This window comes from Jaminaea rosea, assembly GCF_003144245.1.
Source record: "Jaminaea rosea strain MCA 5214 unplaced genomic scaffold BDZ90scaffold_12, whole genome shotgun sequence".
Taxonomy (NCBI): Eukaryota; Fungi; Basidiomycota; class Exobasidiomycetes; order Microstromatales; genus Jaminaea; species Jaminaea rosea.
The window spans coordinates 255,124-275,988 of NW_020289986.1; the positions used below are offsets into that span (position 1 = coordinate 255,124).

A 20,865-nucleotide genomic window follows, 5' to 3' on the forward strand; every position below is an offset into this window, starting at 1 on the left:
GCAGGCGTGTGGGCACAGGTGGGGTAAGTAAGCTTCCACAGAATCGCGGAATTGGAGCAAAGTGCGGAGTGCAATAATAATCGGCCGGACCTGGTAGCCGGCTCAGCTGGAGTGCCAACGTCCAAGGGTCGGCCCAACCTCACTTCACCTCCATCATCGTTGCGCAGTCGCCGTCTTGAGCCTCGTTTCGCCTGGTTCTCGTTTCACTCGTCACGCCCTCATTGCGTTGCGTGCGTGCGTGCGTGCGTGCGTGCGTACCTGCCTGTCATTCCGCCTGCCATTCCGCCTGCCGTTTCTCGTCTCGTAGGAGGGGACGCGCCGCCTCGTGCTCCCTCGCCGTCATGGGGTCGTGAAGGGAATTCTCCAAGACCCTTCCCTCGTACCCGGGCGGGCACCGTGCGCTGCGCTGCCCTCGAAGTTGGTTATAAGACCAGATGCTTGGTCGCCACTTCCTTCTCTTCCCCCCTCTCTTAACACTCTTACCTTTCTCACCTAGCCCACTCTCTCCCTCTCGTCAAGCTCTTCAACGCCCAGCATGCACTTCGCCGCCCTCTTCTCCATCGCCGCCGCCGGCCTCGCCGCTGCCGCCCCCTTCTCGCTGCCCAACGGCTTCCCCAACATCAAGCCTGGAAACCTCGCCCACACGCAGAAGACGGCTGGTGGCACCCTCCCCAACACGGCCCTTCCCACCGACCTCAAGAAGGACGCCATCGCCACTCTGCAGCTCATTGCCGTCAACGAGATCTTCGAGGTCTCCTACTTCTCGACCCTCTATGACAACGTTGTCGCCGGCAAGGAGGGCTACACCGACTTCGGTGGTCTCGACAAGGACTACGTCGTCAAGTCGCTCGCTGCCATCCGTGCGCAGGAGGAGCTCCACGCAGCTGGTGCCAACGCCATCTTGAAGAGCGCTGGTGCCTCTACGATTGGCGCCTGCAACTACAAGTTCCCCGCCACCGACTGTGAGTTTATGCGACCCCGTGACGCAGCAAAGTCTTCTCAGAGTTGAACTGACGCCACCCCTCCCAACGCTTCGCGCTTGCAGTCAAGTCGGCCATCGCTCTTGCTGCCACCTTCACCGACGTCGTCCTCGGCACCCTCTCTGAGGCTCAGCAGACCTTTGCTCTCGACGGTGGCCAGGCCGCTTCGGGCCTCGTCCCCCTCGTAGGCTCCATTATCGCCCAGGAGGGCGAGCAGGACGGTGCCTTCCGCCTCATCCAGCGCAAGACTCCCTCTGCCGCTCCCTTCCTCACCTACTCCTCGGGCGCCTTTGCCTTCAACGCTGTTGCGCAGAACTTCCTCGTTCCCAACTCGTGCTCGGCCTCGTCCAACGTCTCGGAGATTGGCCTGCCCAGCTTCAAGCTCCTCACCCCCACCACTACTCCTCAGGCCAAGAACATGACTCTTGACTACACTACCACTTACTCTGACGCCTCGGCCCAGGCCAACCACATCGTCTACATCAGCGGTGTCAACAAGCCCGTCGTCGTCCCCATCAAGTCGGTCAGCAAGAAGGGCGACTCGGCTACCTTCCAGGCTGAGTTCCCCTTCGACGCCGGCTTCTCCAACGGTCTCACCCTCGCCGCCCTCACCACCTCGGCCGGTCCCTTCGACAGCGCCGCCGCCGTCGCTGACAAGACCGTCGCCGGCCCCGGTCTCATTGAGGTCAACTAAGCGGGCGTCGGTGCAGTTGGCATGCGCGAGTCCACGAACCACGAACACTGTCTTTGCTCTTTCTCTTCGTCTTCTTTCACCCAGCTCTGATATCCATTAGTCACTCAGCTTTTGCCTAGCATCACTGCCTGCTTTGCTCACGGAATTACATTTTCACATTTATTCTCCAGCACACCATGCTCGAAGCTTCTTCGTCCCCTCGTCTGCCGTTTCGACATTTGGAGGCGTTTCCAGTCCCATCGCTGTGCGGGCTATGTCATTGCTGACGTCCTGGGGCTTGGCCCTCCCCCCTGCTTGTGTGAAGTTGCTCTCCCCCTGCCCCTGAGGGAAGTCGCTCGGTGGTTTTCCCTGCTTGAAGCAGTCAGCCTGAGCGCGGACGTATCGCCAGTTGTTGGCGGTGAGCGGGATAGCTGGGATGTACATTACTGACGAATCTCCCCGTCCTGCATGCCTGCTCTCAACGGCGTGAACCGCGTCACACGACCATAGCACCATGTCACCTGGCTGCACGTCGCAGAGCGAAATCATGGAGGAATCCAGGCGTAGATGAGGGTGCGTGGCTGAGGAGAGCTCGATATTATGTCCAAGGGAGCAGCCTGGGAATCGGGCCGACTGCCCATCGAAGCGCCAATTGCCAGCGTCGAGGTACTCCTCAGTAGACCCACACGCCTCGCGCGGTCGTACTGCCTCGAAGAAGGGACGCATCACAATGTACGCCGTGGCCTCCTTCAGGTTGGGAAGCACGCGCAGAGTACCTTCATTGGGGCCGGTGTGCGAGAGGGAAAGCCAGCCTTGCCATGGTCTGAAGACGGAGCATTGCCCAGGTCCATTATACATTGCCGTTCGAGCCGTCATGCGTTCACCTCGGGGGCCCAAAGACCAGTTGTCGAATCGAGTCCACCCTTGGCCGCGAGGGGAGAGAATGTCCCGCCAGATGGAGAGGAAGGTTGGGTCCTCTGCGTGTGAGTGGCGAGGGAAGGATGGGGGGGGGGGGGGGAGTGGGGGGAGGAGCAACGAGTCAGTATGGTTGTACGGCCTGGCCGAAGCTAGGAACGCGCAGGACTTACCCCACCTCTCCACTCCTCCACCATCGATGTGTGGGCCTAGGGCAAACTTGGCATCACCCGGATGTCGTATCCTCAGCCTGTCAGCATAACACAACGGCGTCTCCATATCAGCCAACTGTTCCACTCCCAGCTCCTCCCCCTCCTCCTCTCCTGCAGGACGATGCCACATCTTGAGCATCTCTCTCGAGGCCCTCAACACCTCCGAATGGGAGCGAGCGGCCACTTGAGCGCGTGACCAGTAGAGCTCGTACACCTGAGGATCATCGGCTGGGAATCCCGTGGCATGGTTGGAGGAGGCGTAGCGACGGATCGAGTCTTTCCACTCGAGAGCTTGAGAGGAAGGGACGACGTTCCGGACTACTACGACCCCCCTTTTCTTGACCTCGGCCACTGCAGAAGGGTCGAGCTCCTGCCCTGCTTCGATGCTAGGGAAGACTTGCTGCTGCAGACGTGAGATGTCGTCTAGCTCCGAGGAGAGACGCGGTAGTAATGTACGCCATGACTGCTCAAGGTGAGCTTGAAAGCCCGGCTCGCTATTCACTATCTGGCGTTTGAGCTGGGAGAAGCGTGGGGGGAGAGCATCTTCGAGTGAGCCGCCAGAGAGGGTTGCGAAGACGTCTGCTATTGAGCCACTCGACGCGGGCGTAGGCGCCGATTGCGCGGCTGTGTTGATGCTGCGAAGGCTGGATGTGGCGCTAGAGCGTGTGAGGCCGCGTGAAGCCAGAGATGTGGGCCTGATCGCTCGAGCGAGCATGGCGTAAGCTTTGGGCTGGATGATGATGGTGGTTGTGAGGGCAAGAAAGAGAGGGCAAAGGGGTCACATGTCATGTCTGAAACACGATTTCATTTCACTTCACTTTGCACCCGTACCCCACCCCCACATCGTCCGGCGTTTGGACGCCGAGCGGGGAGCGCGGGGTGCAGCACGTCGGCCTCTTGGTCGCCGTCCGCGCTACCTTCATTCGAGGTGGACGTCAACAATGTCTATGCTTGATTACATGTCCATAACGTCACATTGGATGGTCTCGCCCCACACATTGCATACTCAACTAAATGTTACACTCTTGCCCACACCGTTGCCCAGCGTACTCCTATCCCTCGGCTGCCTAGCGTCCGCAAACCGCTCCGGCCCCTTGGATGCCGCACCCGCCGCTCGAGCGGCAGCCTCGTCCTTCTTCTTTTGCTGCTTCTTCGCCCTCTTGTCAGCCGCAGCGCTGCCACTTAATGGCGTACGAGGGGCATCAAGGAGTGACGTAGAGCTGGAATAGTCGAAGGGCTTCACCTCGGCAGCCTCATCGGCGCCCGTGCGACGCTTCTTGACAGCAGGCGCATCTCCATCGGCAGCAGCAGCAGCAGCTTCACGCCCTTCTCGCGCTTTCCGCTTCTCCTCTGCTGACCACTTGGGCTTCTTGGTCTTGTCCTTCTTGCGCTTGACTTGCACTTCGGTGGCGTCGTCCTCAGACTCGGGCGTAGCGTCCGCTGAGGGGCTCGCCGCCGATGGGACAGGGGCAGCAGCAGGTGCCTCTTCGATCATGACATCCTCCGCGGCCGGCTCTGCTGCCACCGCGCTGCTTGACGCCTGAGCCTGCCCGCCAAGAATGCTCCTCAAGCTGCTCGAGACGTAGTCGCGTAGAGGGGACGGCGCGTGGGCCTGCTCTTGCCGGCGGAGCGTGGCGCCGAAGAGGCCAGATTGCTTCCTTCTCAGCGGTGAAGAGGTCGACGAGCCGCTCGGCGATGACCAGAGCGACTCAATGACCGGCGAAGCTGGTGCCACTGCGGCGGCTGGGGTGGGTGCGGGTGCGGGCTCGGGCTGCGGCTGCGGCGCTGGCTCGTCTATGCTCATCCCCACATCCTCTGCGTCGCTGCCATCTTGCGCAACCGGCGCCGCGCCCTCCTGCAACTCCTTCTCCCTCTGCTCTCGCAACTCCTTCTGCGCCTGCTCCCATGCGAGTACCTCCTCCTTGATGATGTTGGCGGCCTCGCCGCTCCTCTTCCTGACAGCGGGTGTTCCCGGAGTGAACACCGCCAACGCCTCGCTCTTCGTCATCGGAGCGCGCGACGCCAAGTTGAGCAATGCTTGCGTGGGCAGCACGTATTTTGGGCTCTCATCCTCCACGCGCGCCACTCCATCCCTCCAGCGATGCAATCGGCGGAAGAGGCGTTCTGTCCTGCCCATCTTAGCAACCTCTCTCCTCTCCCACGTCCCTACAGCTTCCAACCCACCCATGCGCGACCAAATACTTCGCCATCCATCACGGCTGTCTCCCTCTTCGTCCCAAACCTCCTTGGCATAACGGCGCGCAGCCGTGATTTTCGACCGTCTAAACACTTCATCCATCGCCTGTTTCCCACCCGCGGCAAGGAGCTCGCCTCTCAATCGCTGATACACGTAGATGAGCGAGTGCGTGTCGCTGCGCGCATAGTATACCATTTCTTTCGGCATGGGTCGCAACCTCCAATCGGCCAACTGGTAGCGCTTGTCCGCTTCAAAGTCGTAGTACTTGCTTAGCAGGAAGGCAAGGCTGTGGCCGGGAAACCCAAGAACATTGGTAGCGTGGTAGGTGTCGAAGAGGTTCACCAGGTAGAGGTTGCAGTCTCGCTGAAGCCAGAGGACGTCGTGCTCTGCGCCGTGGAGGATCTTGATTTTGTCAGGGTGGGTGAAGGAGGTGTTGAAGGACTCGATGGATGTGCGCACGGAGTCATTGACTAGGTCGAGAACGTAGTCTCCCCATCGCGTGGAGAGCTGCATCAAGCAGGCGATGCCCTGATATGAGCGGTACGCATGCGCTTCAAGGTCGATTGCAATCTCCTTGACGCGGTCTTCGTTCAAGTGGGCGGCCAAAGCGGCAACTCCCTCGGCCGTATCGATCCAAGTGAATGGCACGCCCGCCGTTCCCTGCGGCACCTCCGGATCGATGGGTGGTGGCGCCTTGAGCTCATCCTCGCTTGGTGGCTGGTAGATGAATGTGGGTAGCGGCTGATTGAAGATCTCGTGGTAATAAGGGTTTAGCTGAGGATCCCCCTCTGCACAGTACATCCCTTGACGGACGATGGCTGTCGAGGCTGCTGAGGATGACGGTGGAGTAGGAGAGCGCGAGCGTGGGAGGGCGTTTGGCTTGCCCATCGTGAGCGGGCGATCCCACATCGTATCAGCGCTGTTGTCTGGTTGGAGAGTAAATGTGCGCTGCGGGGGATCCATGGGCGCATTGAGAATGTTGGCGGGGAGCTTGCCGACCTTTGGCAATGCTGATGTCGATGTTGACATATGCGAGAGTGGGCCACGGGAGGGCATTGAGGACTGAGGCGGGGCTGAGTATTCATCCATTGCCACGTCTGCTCGTTCGAGCAAATTGTCAACGATGTCCGAGATGCGAGCAAAGGGCGCGTGACCCTGTTCCTCTTCATCGTCATCCTCGCTCTCTGCTCGCTGCTTGCCCTGCGCCTTGAGACTTTTGCCAGCCCACGCCGTCAGCCTGTTGATCGTGTCCAATAGATTTGAGCTCTCCTGATCATACGCAGCTGCCACCTTCTTGTCGATTGAGCGATGGAAAGCGACATCCTCTGCGGCTGGCAGCTGGGAGGCTAGCTTCGTGGGTGGCTGAAGCGCGGCCTGAAGCTGTGAGAGATACTCTGTCGTGGCCGCAGCTGGGTCTGCCATTGCAAGATGGCGAGGAGTGCGAGAAGCGCAGGAAGCAATCCTGAATGAATGCCGCCAATTGAATGCGACATCCGTCCGTCTTGCCTGCCGCGGGCCCAGTGGCAAATTTCAGTCGTCGAGGGCGTCGACGGAAGCGCGAGCTGAATCCACCTTTGCACTTCCTCCAACCACTCCATCGTCACGCAGCATCGCAATCATGGCCCGCCGCAACGGTAGAGCGCCAGCAAAGGCGACGAACAACTTCAAGGGCGAGGCGAATAACAGACGCCCGCGCAACGAGGCTGGACCATCCAAGCCGCGCACCATTCACGACGTCTACGATTATGCGGTGGATCAAGAGGATGCAAAGCGTAGAGGGAAGCAGGGGAGAGTGGCTGCGAGAGCACAGCAAGCAACCGATCAGGACCAAGACGAAGAGATGGGCAGGCGAAGACGTCCAGCAGGGTCAGACGACGATAGCGAGGATTCGGATGACGCTCGAGGTGGAGTCATTGGCACAGACGAGGAGCTGGGCAGCGATGACGAAGATTCGGACATTGAGAGTGACGAAGCGTTTGGGGAGAGCGATGACGAACAGTACGGCAACTATACGTTTGCCTCAGATCGTAGAAGAGGAGCAGAGGAGGACGAGGGCGAGGACGACGAGGACGCTGGCATGGTCGACCTCAGCACGATGCTCGGCGGGGATGGCGGCGCGAGTGGCTCCGAGGACGAAGAGAGCGGCGAGGACGATGACGAGTCCGAAGATGGAGAGCATGGCGACCTGTCCAGCCTCGCCACCTCGTACGCCCAGCCGTCTAAGCGCGCAGGAGACGACGAAGATCGGGACGACGCGCTACCCACCAAGCGGCGCCGTCGTGTCCTCTCATCGCGCACCGAAGCTGGCCCCGAATCAGAGTATGCCGCCCCTTCACGCGGCAACCTCGCCTTGGACGACCTTCTTGCCCCACTCTCTTCTGGAGCTCAGGCTGGCGATCACAGCGCCCTGCTCAACAGCACCAAGGCTCTGCGCGGCACCGCACGCAACGACAAGCAGCCCGTAGCCTCTAAGCGCGGTGGTGGTGCCCTCTCCGCCCCTCTGCCCGACGTAGTCAAGGATCGCTTGCAGCGCTCAGCAGGGTACGATCTCTCACGCCAGGAGGCAGAAAAGTGGCAGCCAACCATCAAGCGACTGCGCGAGGCTGAGCACCTTTCATTCCCACTCCAACCGGACACGTCCCGCCCTTCCAAACCTTCGACTGCCCAGCTCGCCGCATCCTTCAAGCCATCCAACGCCCTCGAGCAGGACGTCGACGCCTTGCTGCAGGCCGAAGGCATGTCCGAGGCTCAGATCGCCAAGAATGAGGAGCTCGCCATGCGCCACCTCACACCGCAGGAGCAGCAGAAGCGTCGCGATGAGCTCAGGAAGATGCGCGACCTCATGTTCAGGCAGGAGCAAAAGGCTAAGCGAGTAAGCAAGATCAAGAGCAAGACATTTAGAAAGATTGCGCGCAAGGATCGAGAGAGGGAGAGGGCCAAGCTGCGTGAGGCGGGGCTGTTAGAGGGTGAGAGCGAAGACGGCGAGGATGATGAGGAACGCTTGAAGCACGAACGTGAGAGGGCACAAGAACGCGCGACGCTCAAGCACAAGAACACGGGAAAGTGGGCAAAGCAGCAGCTGGGCAAGCGTGGCGGTGATGACTACTCACGCGAGGCCTTGAATGAGCAGTTGCAAAAGGCTCAGCAGCTCAGGCGAAGGATGGAGGGGCGCGGTGATGAGAGTAGCGAGGGTGAGAGTGGCAGCGACGCTGAGAGCAACGCAGATCCTGCTCGTGCGGCATACGACGAGCTGCGCACTCTCGACGCCAAAGAGGAGCGAGATGCGGGGGCCGAGGGCAGCAAGAAGGGCGTCTGGAACATGAAGTTTATGCAGGATGCGAGGAATAGGGAGGACAAGGCTACGCAGCAGGTGCGAGATGACCTTGAGTCGGACCTGCGCAAGATGGCGGGGCAGGACGGCAGCGATGAGGATGAGGACGATTTGGGCGATCAAGCAGTGGTCGGTCGCCGCGTCTTCAAGGCTGCGCCTACGGAGGGCAAGAGCAAAACAATCGCCCAGCCAGCGGGCAAGGCAGCGGCGAAGGCAGCGCCTGCCGTCGAGCCCGCCCCCGCTCGTTCACCATCTCGCAGCCCCTCTCCGCCCCCTCCCGCGCGCGAAGACGCCACTCCAGCATCCAACCCTTGGCTCGTCGCAGATACCACAAAGCGCGCCCACAAGCCCACCGCCACCTCTTCGACCTCCACCTTTGCAGCAAAGTCTGCCTCCAAGCTCGAGAAGCGCAAGAGCAAGCACGATGCCACACGCAAAGAGGCAGACGAAGACGATCGACGCCTCGATATTGATCCGGAAGCAATGCTGGGTGCTGCGGCGCCCAAGTCGGCGAAGAAGGCTGTGCAGCAGCCCGACGAGGACGGCAGTGACAGCGACGAGGATCAGCCCGTGGAGATGTCCGCTCCTGGCCGTCGTGCCCCGCGCACCGCCTTCACGCAACGCGACCTCATCGCCGAGGCCTTTGCCGGAGACGACGTTGCGGCAGACTTTGCTGCGCAAAAGGCACGCGTAGAAGATGAGGATGCACCGCAAGAGCAGGAGACCGCGAGCCTGCCTGGCTGGGGATCGTGGGGTGGCAAGGGGATCAAGAAGAATCGAAAGAGCGGTACGGCCGCCTCACGCGCGGCGAAGAAGACGGTTACGCCGGGTTTGGACAAGGAGAAGCGCAAAGATGCGGGCATGGCGAACGTGATCATTAATGAGCGAAAGGACAAGAAGGCGGAGAAGTATCAGGTGAAAGACTTGTACGTACCGGCGTGGCACTCAGTCGTGACTGTCGCTGACCGCCTCCTCTTCTCGCCGCGCACAGGCCCTACCCCTACACGTCAGCGAAGCAGTACAATGCTGCCCGCGAGCAACCCTTGGGCAGGGAGTGGAATACGCTCACGCAGAACCAGAGGCTCACGATGCCCAAGGTGCTTGCGACCAAGCCGGGAGCAGTTATCAAGCCGATTCAGAGGGTGTGAGGGGGGTGGGCCAGTGGAGCGGCCATTCACGCTCAATGAGCTAACGACATTGATTCTCTTTGTCCCTTTGGTCGTTTACGATAATCATACCGACTTCTCTTCCCAATGCTCCGCCGCTTATCGGCACTTTTTCACGAGGCGCATTTCGAGCCGCGTTTCGGCCCATGATCAGTCGACTTGGGGCGATTCGCATCCATCATTCCTGTTCCTTCACTCTCTGCCTATTCTCGTACATCCGACCTTCTAATCGTCAGCATATACACACCTAGATTGAGCCGACCTCACTTCTCGATGTCTGCAGCACCTCGTGGCCAGCCAATGGCCGCTCAAGCGAGCCAGACGTCGACCACCGCCGCCCTCAGCTCAGCCACCGCTGCCGCTATGAACGCGGTGCGAAGTCCGTCTGCTGGAGCAGGGCGACTGCACAATGTAGGTAATGCTCTTCGCCAGCCCAGACCAGTCCCTCGCTGCTCTCTGCTTACTCTTGACCGTCCTCGCTCCAGAGCCTACCCTTTACCCGTGCCGGTGAGCGAGCTCTGTTGGCGATGGCACGGTTCGAGAGCTCGTCCGACGCCAATTACCTGCTGGCCATGGACTGTGAGCTGCAGTGTGCTCGAGCCCTTGCCGAGATACAGCAGAGACCTCTTCAAGAGATCATTCCGCTCTCGGTGCTAGAGGCCCGGTTCAATCATTGCCAAGCTCTTGTGGAGAAGTACGAGGACGAAGGCTGCCGTCTTCGTGACTACTCGCCACGCTCCCGCCTGCTTCGTGCATGGGATCGTCTTCGCCGCCGTTTTGGCCTCGCACATATGCGCACAGACGATCAGCACCCCTCTGAATCAGGCGGTCCTCACTTACCTCAAGCTCTGGCTCCCGGCGATTCCGAAAACACGTCCGCTGCTCATGCCCAATGAGATGCTGCGCCCCTCAAACATGCGTACAATTGGCCAGCCTCTGTCTCCCTCAGACCATCCTATGGTTGGAATCGATGGCTGCGACGTACAGCAATGATAGCAGGGCGGCCATCCGCGCTGAAAATAGTGCTCTACTTTGGTCGAAGTGCTCGATGACTCAAGGAAGACCTCGCGTCGCCTCGCTCTCGGACTTCGTCGCAGAAGCCAAGACGAACAAAAGCGTCAGCTTCTTGGTCAGGGCGGCACGACGCCTCCTTACTCATTCGATATTCCTTATCGAGACGCCTCCTTTTTCCCTGGACATCCTCTCGTCCTGTCCTCCGAGCCATTGCAGCATACACTCCACCCTTTTCTTCCCGTAGCCAATCACTGGCAAGCGTCTTTGTTCATTCTCCATCCTTCTCGACGAACTTCCAAGGCGCCCTCCCGCCGCCATTGTACGTCAGATCCATCGGAGGTAGTCTGATCTGCTTCACCGCCGTCTAGATCTGGTCCCTTGACCGCAGTCTCGTTGACTTGAGTTGAAGCAACAGCTAAGCGTGGGATTCAGCACACACCCCTCCATTTCTGAGAACGAAGACCCCGTCGCACCTGTGTCAGCAGAGCAGCTTCCATTTGCATGCTCAGCAGCACTGTGCGGTGATGAAGCAGGTGCTAATTCGCTAGGAAACAAAATTTCTCGAGAGCATCATCAGAGCATGCGCTGCACATGGAGCACCCAGGTCGTACGGCGGGCTCGCGTCGTGGCTCCAGTCCGTTGTTGCGGCCTTGATGAGCGAAAGGCGGCGGCCCGCTTCTTTCTTTTTCTCCCACCCGATCTTCTTCTCCTGTTCCACGCTATCACGACTCAGGATAATCTACAAAGCTCTACTGCAATCATCATGGCCCGCATCTTGCCGTCGTCGTCTGATCAGGCGTCTACCCCAACTGTTGACACTGACACGGAGGGCAGCAGCGTCCACACCGGCCAGCAAGTGAGTGCTCGGGCTCAGCGACGGACTCTACGGTGAACCCTACTGACCCCGCTCGATGCCTCTTCGCTCCGGCAGGAGGAGCCTCTCACGGCCGAAGAAATTGCTTTTGCGTTCGCCTGGGCCCGGTCGGAGGCTGAGTTGGCGTTCAATGCTCGCGTTGCCGGCACGTCCATGGTGCTGCAGGCCTTGGCGACGGCTGGACTGAGCCGGGAACCGGTGCTCAACCTCCTTAGCGCTCAAGAGGTTGAAGCCTTGGCCACCATGAACAGCGCTCCCTCCCGTCGCTTTGTCGAGAGGCGACGTCGCCACCGACGCTTTGGCCTACCAAAGTTCGCCTCTCGACTGTGGAAGCGGTTGATTGGCACCCGACCCGTCAAGTCGATCGTTGCTGTCTTCAGGGTTGCCAAGCCTGGCAAGGCCCGTTCCTCCAGCATCTCGGACAGCAAGGAGCGATCCGGGACGAATGGTGCACAGTCGTTGCCTTCAGTGAGAGCTGCGCCGTCGACGAAATCCTGCGCAAGGCATCTTGACAAGCAGTAAGGCATCGCCAAGTCCCTTCCTCGGTCTCGCAACGGTCCGTCCGTCAACATTTCTTGCGTCACTAGCCATACCACAGATCCTCACACCCATACCTCATCTCGTCAGCATGCACGCTCATAGTCATGTCCTTTTACAGCTTGTCTTCGTCCGATGTCTTGTCCCTACGCTCTTGCAGGACGTCTCCAATCATCATAGCTTCTCCTCCTCTCTTGCTGCAGTCTCTGGCTTGTCTGCTGTGCCTGGCTCGTTGACCGTGATGCATTGCCTGCACTACTGCGCAATCGCTCACCGTACAACATCACTCTCACTCGCGACTCTTCCGAACGGCAGTAACGATGTGATGCAGTGACATCCCCCGGTGAGGTCACCAACTCCACTGTATCACGTCACCAGAGCTCTACACACGCTCACGCAGAACGAGGCCCAGCTACCTGCTGTCAAGGGCTGGCAGATCAGCGGGGACCGACGTTCAAGGCAGAGATGTAATAGGATGGAGGGAAAGCAACAAGCGATTGACATTTCATTGCAGAGCGAGCCTCTTTTCTATTCTGGCTTGCTCCCTTCTTTCGTAGCATCGGATTGGCCGTGCAGCGTACCACTTAAGGGTACAGCTGGCCCATTACGACCTGACTTGCTACTTCGGGCGCAACGCGCAACTCTCGTCGACTCCCAGAACCATCCCACTTTTTTCACTTCCTGGCTTTGCTCTATGCGGACCCACTCGTCGCTCTGGCGGCGCCTCTTGTGCGCTTTCGCTGGCTTTGAGGGGCCAGCGTCGGCGTTGCGGCCGGCAGGAGAAGGAGGGGGGGAAGGGCGAGTGAAGGTGCTGGCGACCTTGTCACCGACCTTGTCCAGAGCGGCCACAGAGGACTTGAAAAGGCCGGAGTCCAAGATGCGCTGCCAGAGGCGCAGGGCATGCGTGCGAGGCGAGTGCGTCGTCAGACGTCGCTCTTCCTCTCGCATCGCCGCGAGGATCTCGTCGGCCTTGACCTGGATCGCATCGACTTGGGCAACGTCGATGTGGCTGCTGAGGGGCTCTCCTGTGATCTCAGCCTTGGCCCTCGCCGCGAGGAGCTTGACGCCAAGGCCAAGGAGGGTCGTCTGCTGGACCGTGCCCTCCAGCTGGGCCCAACCAAACATTGTCATCGTCTGGTTGGTCATCGCAGGTGCGCTCTGCAGGTGGGAGAAGCGGAGCATGTCATGGTGAGCGGACTGCAGTGACGAGATGGTGAGTGCCGAGCGACACTCACGCGATGAAGCGCTTGGAAGGCGACGCGGTCAGCATCGCTCATCTCCTTTCCGCCGTTTGGCGACGTCGCCTTGCCCTTGCCCTTGGCGGGCCTCGACTTGCGGGGCGAAGCTTCGGGGCTTTCGGTTGGCTGTTTGTCCGACATGTCTTTTGTGACGTCTTCATTCAGGAGTGGTGGGTAATTGCTCGCAGTTCGTGGGCGTCGCGATGAGGACATGACGGCGGCGTGTACATCTGTCTTCGCGTGAGAGGCCGGAGGAAGGAGAATTTGAGCGGAACAGCGAGTGAGAGGAGCGGATGGAAGGGGAGGGAGAAGCGAGAGCACGCCGCGCTGCTCCCGCGTACCCTGTCCATGAAGTCGATGGTCTTCTGTCCGACCGCACCAGAGCGGCTCAATCCGGCCGGTCCTCTCCTGGTCGGTCTCCCGCTCGTAGTCAGCCTTCCGTGATAGATCGGCGGCTACAGTACATCGCGCTGGCGGCGAGACGCAGCAGTGCTCATTGCCGGGAAGGCCTCTGCGATATCCTTGACGGCCTTTGTCGTAGCCTCTTTGATATTCTCGGACGCTTTGTGACTTGCGAGATGAGCGGTGCCGAGGATGGTGAGTGCCGTTGAAGCAGGTGGCAGACTCGCCTGCACGAGCAGTGAGGCGATGCATTCTTCGATGGGCTTCTCATGCCCTGCAGCGAACGGTTGAGCGTACAGAGCGGCTCCAATCAGAGTAAGAAGGACGTTGGCTTTGGAGTCTAGACGCGGCGTAATCGCATTTACCATATTGCTGCGGTCAGTCGTCGTGGTGCCCGAGGGTGCAGTGCAGACCGTCGCCACCAGAGGGATCGGCCCACCTTCTCGGAACCTCTTCTCCTGGGCGAAATGCTGAGTGATCAGGCGTTCAATTATGACCTTGGTGATCGTCCTCCTGGGCGGAGCCACGGGCCATTCGCGCCCTTGAGCCCAGCGAGCGGCACCCGTGAAGTGGTGCCCCTTGTCACCCAGGTCATGCCCGAAAGTCAGGCCCGCCGTCTCTCTCACCAACACTTCCTCTGCTACCTCCCTCTACCTTTGATGCCCATCCGCCTCTGGCTTGAGAAGGGAGAGCATCGGCGTCGCCCATTGAATGGCCTTCGCTGCCTCGACTGTTCCCTTCTGCCCCGGCTCCAACGGCACGGCAAATTGCGCCGCCACGTCTGGAGCGTGATGATCGACGAGGCTGGGCATGGGAACGGGCAAGCCTGGACCGGCGAAGGCACGCTCGCTGATCTGACGGCCCATCCTGATGGCGGCGTAGAGGTCCGGATGCTGCTGCCTGATGTGCTGCCTGATGGCGTAGCGCCTTTAGTTGACGGACGCAGCATCAGGGTCGAGCAGGCGGGACCAGGCTCCGTGGCGCGGGGGGCCGAAATTGGCCGTCCACTCGCAGAAGGTGCAGTGGCAAAGGAAGTGGATGATATCGACGACCTTTTCCAAACCTTCTGGACCTTCCCGCAGGGCAACCAGGTACGCGATCATGCCGCGGCGTGCCGCCGCAGTCACAAACGGGGACTGATCGCCAAACCCTGCATCCGTGATTAGCTTGAAGGTTGAATGAGCCTCGCTGCCTTCGCTGCCACTCGATCCATCTCCGAGAGGGTTGCAGTTGGTGGGCTCTCGTGCAGCTCGTCGACCCATGGTCTGACGATCTACATTGGCGTCTGGCTCGAAATCGTCCTCGCTGCTTTCCTCCGCGCCGTCGCTCCCCATCTCCTCGCCGTCGCTCACCATCTCCTCGCCATCGCTTCTCAGCTCCTCGGCGTCACTCTGCTCTTCGTCGAAAGGAGACGGCGCGGCGCCGGTTCTCGACGTGTCGCCTCCGGTGCTTCTTCCGCCGTAGGTGTGCGCGATGCTGGCGACTCGCTGGGCATTGGCGCGCCTGAAGTTGCGGAGCAAGCGTTGAGCGGCTACGTGAGACTTGCTTGAGTTCTCGTTGGGCACATGGCGACGTTGTGGATGAACCCCGTCGTCCCCTTGCGCAGCGCCTTGAGGGCTCTGCGCGCCTTGATGTGAGACTCGCTTGTGTGAGCCTCGACATCGTCCTCTCCCAGCTCTTGCCTTGCCCGCTTGCTCTGCGGTCCCTGCCCCGATTGTGCCTTCGCGCGGTCCTTGCGCAGCTTTTGTACCACCTGCGCGCTCAACTTCTCGGCGAGGCTGAGGGCGCGCTCGGTGCTGCGGCGAGCATCGCCGTCGGACCTCCCCACGAGCTTCTTCTGCAGACCCCTCAGGACTTTGACGGTGTCTTTCGTGAAGGATGAAACGTGGTGCCGGCCAAACGGCATATCGGTCGGGACAGTAGCGAGCATTTCCTCGGCTGCTGCCTCCCATGCCTTGTGCTTGGCGGCAAAATCGTCCTCGTTGGCCTGAAGCGCGGCAGAGGTTCGTTCCTCCCAGGCGGGAACAGGGAGGCGCTTGTTGCGGTGAGGTCGGGCCTCGAAGGACAGTGAGCCGTCAGGCTCGATTGTCCCTCCCGCCATCTGCCTCGACAGGGCAGCAATCCCCTCTCCCTCCAGCGCATTGACGAAGTGGCTCGCCTGCTCTAGCAGCTCGGGCTGGAATTGGCATAGGACGGGCCAGCCGCGGGTGGTCCCTAATCATCTGCATGGTCAGTCGCGGGGCGAGCCATACTCGATGACGCTTGTCGGGCATGTCGCTTCTGGGCTGCTGTCAGCGCATCCGTCAACTTCTTGACTATCTTGCGCCCCTTGTCGGCCGCCACGGCAGCCTGGGTCGTGCTTGCTTGTTTTAAGTTGCGGTGGAGGTGAGCGAGGCTACGACCACTCGCAGCAGAGAAGGTTAGAATCGTATCCGTCTTGAATCGATTCTTGATATCCTCCGGCGTGAGGTTCAGCGTCTCCTCCGCCATGTCGGCATGTGCCTCCAGGTCCTTGGCAAAAGCAGCATCGTTGCCCTGAGCCTCAGCGACGCGCTCACTCCAAGTCAGGACTCTGCGAGTTGTCCTCTGACGACTCTTTGGGATGCTCTGTCCCGCAAAGCCGTCCACTCCCGCATTGCCACAAGCCGCAATTTTGTCCGTCAGAGCTTGAATGCCCGCGTTCTGCAGGCTGCGCTCCCAGTAGCCCGCCTGAGCGAGCGCGCTTCTCTCGCCGCCCGTCAGGCCCTCCGCGCTGCGTAGACCGATGACATCCATGTTTGTGATGCCTCCAGTATAATCATTGTGGAGCACATCGTGCTGCTGCTCGTGATGTAGAGCGGTTCGAGCGGCGCCAGAGCCACGAGCGATCTCGAGCTGATGGGCGAAGTCTCGGCGAAAAGCGTGAAGGCTGCCAACCTTGCCAAGCCCAACAGCTCTGCATGCTGCCTTAAAGGATTCGCCCAGCTGGGAGGCAGAGAGGTATCCCCCAGCTTTGGTTCGCAGGAGGGGACCGCCCAAAAACCGTCCAAGACTGGCGCATGGCTTCAGCGTGGCGACGTGATCCTCGCTGGAACCAGCGATGGCAGTAGCAGCCGCTGAAGATCGCGCATTGTCATCGTGACTCGTACGCTGGGCTTGCGATGGTACTTGCCTGCTCCTCTAGTCATTGGCGCGCTGCTGTTGCGCGGCAGTGAGGGCCTTGGTAAGCTTGGCGAGGATGTCACGCGCCTTTCGCGCCGCTGTGGCAGCCTTGCTGGCTGTTGACTTGCTCCGTCGACTTTTGCGATTCGGCGAGAAAGCAACGGCCGGGGCCGCAATGGATGCAATACGCGGTGAAGGAAGCGAGAGGCATCTTAAGCAAGGCCTGACGCTTCCCCTTGGCAACATGGATCGAGACGATGTGGTTGCTGTCGGGAGGATCCTTGGCTACGGTCTAGATGGTCCCTTTGGGAAGCGAAGCCACTGAAACGTCGTAAGAAGCGCTCTCGATACTAGGCGAGGAGGATCGGCCTAGGATTCGAGAGGAAGACGACGATCAGCACCTGCAGTGGATGCGAGATTAGGCGAGATAAGACTCACCGGCGGTCGCCATGGTCGGGGAAGGACACAGCTGCGGAACTTGGCTCGAGGAAAGAGCCGATGCTGAGCTGGACGAGGACTTCGACTTGCGGGGAGCTGCTGTACGCCTCGTCTAGAGCACAAGGACTTGCTCGACTTGACAGGGCCGGTGGCGTCCGTGCGCAGCGGTCCCGCCTGCCGGCTTGATGGTGCACACGAAGGCTTGCGACGAGCATAGAGGGCCTGGGCGGCGGGGCCGAGGGGACAGGGGGATGGAAAGGTCAGGGAGGTTGCGTGGGCGAGGAGAGACTCGAAAGTGCTCGTCAACAAGCTCACCTCTTAAGCCACTAAATCCGGGCTCCTCCCTCAGAGCAGATAGTAGGCGCAAGCTTGATGGTGCTTAGCTTGTACTCTATCCTCGCCGCCGTGGCAGGCATCATTCAGCCCTCGCCGTCTTGATGCGCAGCCGTGGTGATCAGGAGAATTTGGTGCGGGCGATGGGGCCAGATTGACCCTCCCGGAATGGGAGAGAGTCGACCCGGCCCGAGTGGTACGGTGTGCGCGGTAGACCTGACTGGAGCGTAGAAGATGGGGTGCGTGCTGTGGTTTTCGTTTCAGCGATGCTGAGCAAGGTTGGCGATGGTGAGCGAGTCGTGGGGCAATACCCAAATTGCAATGGTGAGGAGGGGAGAGAGGGAGCAGCGGGGCGGGCGGGCGAGATGTTGATTGCCAGCGAGCCAACAGCGATGACCTGTGGCTGTGCTATGCTGGCCGGCAGCGCAGCAGAGGGCGGCTCTAGATGAGATTGCGTGCGGAGCGAGTGGATGTGAAGGCAAAGCTGAGCGAGCGGCGGCCTGGGCCAGGCACGCGGGCGCTTGGCCACGTGGTTTGCTCCCTCATTGTTCAGATCTGCGACTGAGCATCAGGCGGGGGCGGTGTGATCGACGAGATTTGAGCTAGTGAGACTTTCAGCATGAGTATGCTATGTGTCTAGAAGACTGCTTGACGTTCATGGCTAAGCTGCGGTGGGCCTTCAGATCGATGGTAAGGAAGCGAAGGAAGCGAAGTCGATCTGCCGGGCGCGGGACGGAGAGCACGCCGGCTCGCCTCGTCGGCAAAGGCGCGACGCGGAGAGGACTGAGGCGCGGGGCTGCGCAGCGTGAAGTCACGGCCACCACGAGGACTCATCGTCGATGATGACCAGCACGAGTAGAGACGAAAAGGCATACGAGTCGCATATCTGGGAAAGAGTGCTCATGATTCTAGTCTGATATTGCGCCGAATACAGGTCGCGGGAGAATGGTCAACAGCGAGAGATGAATGAAACGTCGCGGAAGCGAGGGGAGGCGGGATTAGGTATCTGGTGTCGTAGTCTAGATGAGAAAAAGCTTGGACGGTAGTCGCCAAGAAGGTGTGAGGAGGGGTATTAGGCGGCCACCGCAGTCGCGTCTACGGCCTCGGGATCCGTCGAGCCGCGCCTCTTCTCCTTCTTATTCTTCTCGGCCGCCTTCGAGGCCTCAACATCGACTCTACCCTTCAGATCCATCGCAAATACCGACAAGAAGGCCACGCCGCCGAGCACGGCGGTCATGATCCAGATCTTGCCAAGCGCCTTGTTTGCAGCGTCAATGATCGTAGGCAGGAGTTCAGCGGGAGTTGTCGCTCGAAAAGCGCTCACTCCCTTAGAAAGAATTGCAGCCGCATCGGCCCCCGGGACTTGTCGAACATACAGGACGAATTTGTTCTGAAAGATGGACTGGGCCATCGACGTTGCGACGGTGCCGCCGCCAGTTTGCCAGAAAATGACGATGGCAGCGCCTATCTCGATGTCCTTCACATCAAGAATTGATGATACGGCTGTAAAAGGCACCATGAAACTTAGGCCTGGGCCAATGCCAGCGAGGATCTCCAATCCAGCGATGCGGGCCACGTCCGAGGTCGGGGAGAGCGCGTAGAGGGCGGCGGAGCCGGCCGTCATGATGAGCGTACCGCCGAGGAGGAGGGGAATGTAGTGGCCCGTGGCATTCGTGAAGCCTCCTTGTAAGGTTACGCTGATAATCACTCCAACGATGAAGGGCAACATTAGCACCCCGGAGCGAATGGCCGATGTGCCCTTTACCGTCTGGTGGTAGATTGGGAGGAAGTAAAGTAACCCAAAGTAGCAGGATGCTACCGTAAAGTTGACGATAGAGCCTCCCCACACCGTGCGGTTCTTGAGGATCCTGAAGGGGATCGTCGCTCGCTCGCCCATCCACCATTGGTCTATGATGAAGGCGATCAAGATGACCACGAAGCCCACAAGGAGGCCGATAGCTTTGGAGTCGGACCAAGCGTACTTGATGCCGGCATCTTGAAAGACGAGGAGAAGGCAGATCAGGGATGCCAAGATCAGAACCGTACCAAGCCAGTCGATGCGCAGGATCCGCTGAGCGACAGTTCGCTCTTGCTTCCGAGGAGGCGTCTTGAGGAAGAACAGGATGACGGGGACAAGCAACGGGATGAAGCAAAGGTTGATGTAGAAGTTCCATCGCCACGTAACTCTCGAAGTGAAGGCGCCTCCGATGATTGGCCCAATCGTGCCGCCAATGCCGTAGGTTGCACCTGTGAGTGACGTCAGGAGGGGACGAATGTGTAGAGGGGCCACCACGCTGATAATGATGAGGCAGCCGGAATAAGCGCCTGCAAGACCCAGCCCAGCTATAGCTCGGCCTACAATGAAGGTAGGCGAGTCCTGTGCCACAGCGCAGATGAGGGAGCCAATCTCAAAGATGAAGAAGGAGGCCAGGAAGACGTACTTGATGCTGAAAGAACCGTACAGTCGGCCAAAGAGGGGCTGGAAGGCGGTCGAAGTGAGGAGGTAGGCCGAGGCGTACCATCCCACGTCGCTGAACGAATTGAACTCGTTGGTGATGACGGGCACGGCCGTAGACACGATCGTCTGGTCCAGGGCCACCAAAAATACCACCAGATTGACGCTGAGATTGATGAGTGCAAACTTGAGGCCCTTGGGATATTCGACGTCGAGCTGGGTCTGCTCTTTGTCACCCTCGGCGGCGGCCACGCTGGAAGGCGACTTCTTCTCTTTCTCCGAGGTTGGAGAGCCGACTCGCGTGTCGTCGTGGAGGGTGGGCTGCAGCGCGGCGCCGGCCGTGGTGGCAGGAAGGACCTCGACGCCTACGGTGGAGCCGTCGCGGTGCTCAGGAATGTCTACGTGGGACATGCTGGCGGAGGAGCTGGCGATGTAGTTGGGTGGAGCGTAAGGCGGGGCGAGCTGCGAATGTGGGAGTGGGTGATGCTTTCTGCCTCTGGCTTGAAGTGAGCCGCTCCCTTTTGTACTTCAAAGCCAGAGCGGGCCGTCTTCGACTTGATGTTGCGGTTGGTTCGGTCGTAGTAAGCTGAGGAGGATCGGGCACTAAAAATCGCACGGTGCAACGCGAGGTAAGATCTCGCCTGAGCTGCGCTTCCGCTCCGCCGGGGGCGGGGCGGGCGCTAGGGCAGCGCTGAGGGCACGATGGCCTGACTCGTCGTGAGCTGAGCTGACTCGACGTCGTGTAACGATAACCAGCCGCCTCGTTCGCCCCGCTTAGCTGAGAACCAGAGAGGCTGGGAATGAGGGTCAAGGAGCTATTTTGACGACTGCTCAGCGAAGTCTCACGCGTACGCTCGTGTCTAAGGGCCTCGGTCTTCCGCTGCGCACGGGCTTGAGCGCGTAAAGTCCGGGCGAAGGAGCCGCTTTGATCGATGTCAACGCAAAGGCCGACTCACTTT

At 60.1% G+C, this 20,865-nt stretch overlaps 7 protein-coding genes across 7 annotated transcripts; 2 read left to right on the forward strand and 5 right to left on the reverse strand.

Moving 5' to 3' along the window:
- Positions 1–154: 154 nt before the first annotated feature.
- Positions 155–1,847, forward strand: BDZ90DRAFT_233608 (putative sexual development protein). The gene is made up of 2 exons (XM_025506691.1): positions 155–962; positions 1,046–1,847. Exons 1-2 carry the CDS (start codon positions 536–538, stop codon positions 1,672–1,674), a joined length of 1,056 nt encoding a protein of 351 aa, XP_025360622.1. The 5' UTR covers positions 155–535; the 3' UTR covers positions 1,675–1,847.
- Positions 1,754–3,640, reverse strand: BDZ90DRAFT_56434 (DUF1479-domain-containing protein). Its single transcript, XM_025509680.1, has 2 exons — positions 2,742–3,640; positions 1,754–2,630 (listed from the first exon to the last, which is right to left on the reverse strand). The coding sequence occupies exons 1-2, from the start codon at positions 3,493–3,495 to the stop codon at positions 1,834–1,836; spliced, it is 1,551 nt and encodes a 516-aa protein (XP_025360623.1). The 5' UTR covers positions 3,496–3,640; the 3' UTR covers positions 1,754–1,833.
- Positions 3,641–6,595: 2,955 nt separating this feature from the next.
- On the forward strand, positions 6,596–10,370 carry BDZ90DRAFT_228017 (Utp14-domain-containing protein; the record flags this gene model as incomplete). The annotated part of the gene is made up of 4 exons (XM_025504785.1): positions 6,596–9,234; positions 9,300–9,450; positions 9,772–9,885; positions 9,960–10,370. 4 exons carry the CDS (start codon positions 6,596–6,598, stop codon positions 10,368–10,370), a joined length of 3,315 nt encoding a protein of 1,104 aa, XP_025360624.1.
- A 2,057-nt stretch (positions 10,371–12,427) lies between these two features.
- On the reverse strand, positions 12,428–13,350 carry BDZ90DRAFT_261793 (hypothetical protein; the record flags this gene model as incomplete). Its single annotated transcript, XM_025508411.1, has 2 exons — positions 12,428–13,057; positions 13,135–13,350. The coding sequence occupies 2 exons, from the start codon at positions 13,348–13,350 to the stop codon at positions 12,428–12,430; spliced, it is 846 nt and encodes a 281-aa protein (XP_025360625.1).
- A 779-nt stretch (positions 13,351–14,129) lies between these two features.
- BDZ90DRAFT_56476 (hypothetical protein) lies at positions 14,130–15,622 on the reverse strand. Its single transcript, XM_025509682.1, has one exon. The coding sequence runs from the start codon at positions 15,489–15,491 to the stop codon at positions 14,469–14,471; it is 1,023 nt and encodes a 340-aa protein (XP_025360626.1). The 5' UTR covers positions 15,492–15,622; the 3' UTR covers positions 14,130–14,468.
- On the reverse strand, positions 15,623–16,535 carry BDZ90DRAFT_56475 (hypothetical protein). Its single transcript, XM_025509681.1, has one exon. The coding sequence runs from the start codon at positions 16,312–16,314 to the stop codon at positions 15,754–15,756; it is 561 nt and encodes a 186-aa protein (XP_025360627.1). The 5' UTR covers positions 16,315–16,535; the 3' UTR covers positions 15,623–15,753.
- Positions 16,536–18,333: 1,798 nt separating this feature from the next.
- On the reverse strand, positions 18,334–20,626 carry BDZ90DRAFT_233613 (MFS general substrate transporter). Its single transcript, XM_025506692.1, has one exon. It carries the CDS (start codon positions 20,315–20,317, stop codon positions 18,524–18,526), a length of 1,794 nt encoding a protein of 597 aa, XP_025360628.1. The 5' UTR covers positions 20,318–20,626; the 3' UTR covers positions 18,334–18,523.
- Positions 20,627–20,865: the final 239 nt, after the last annotated feature.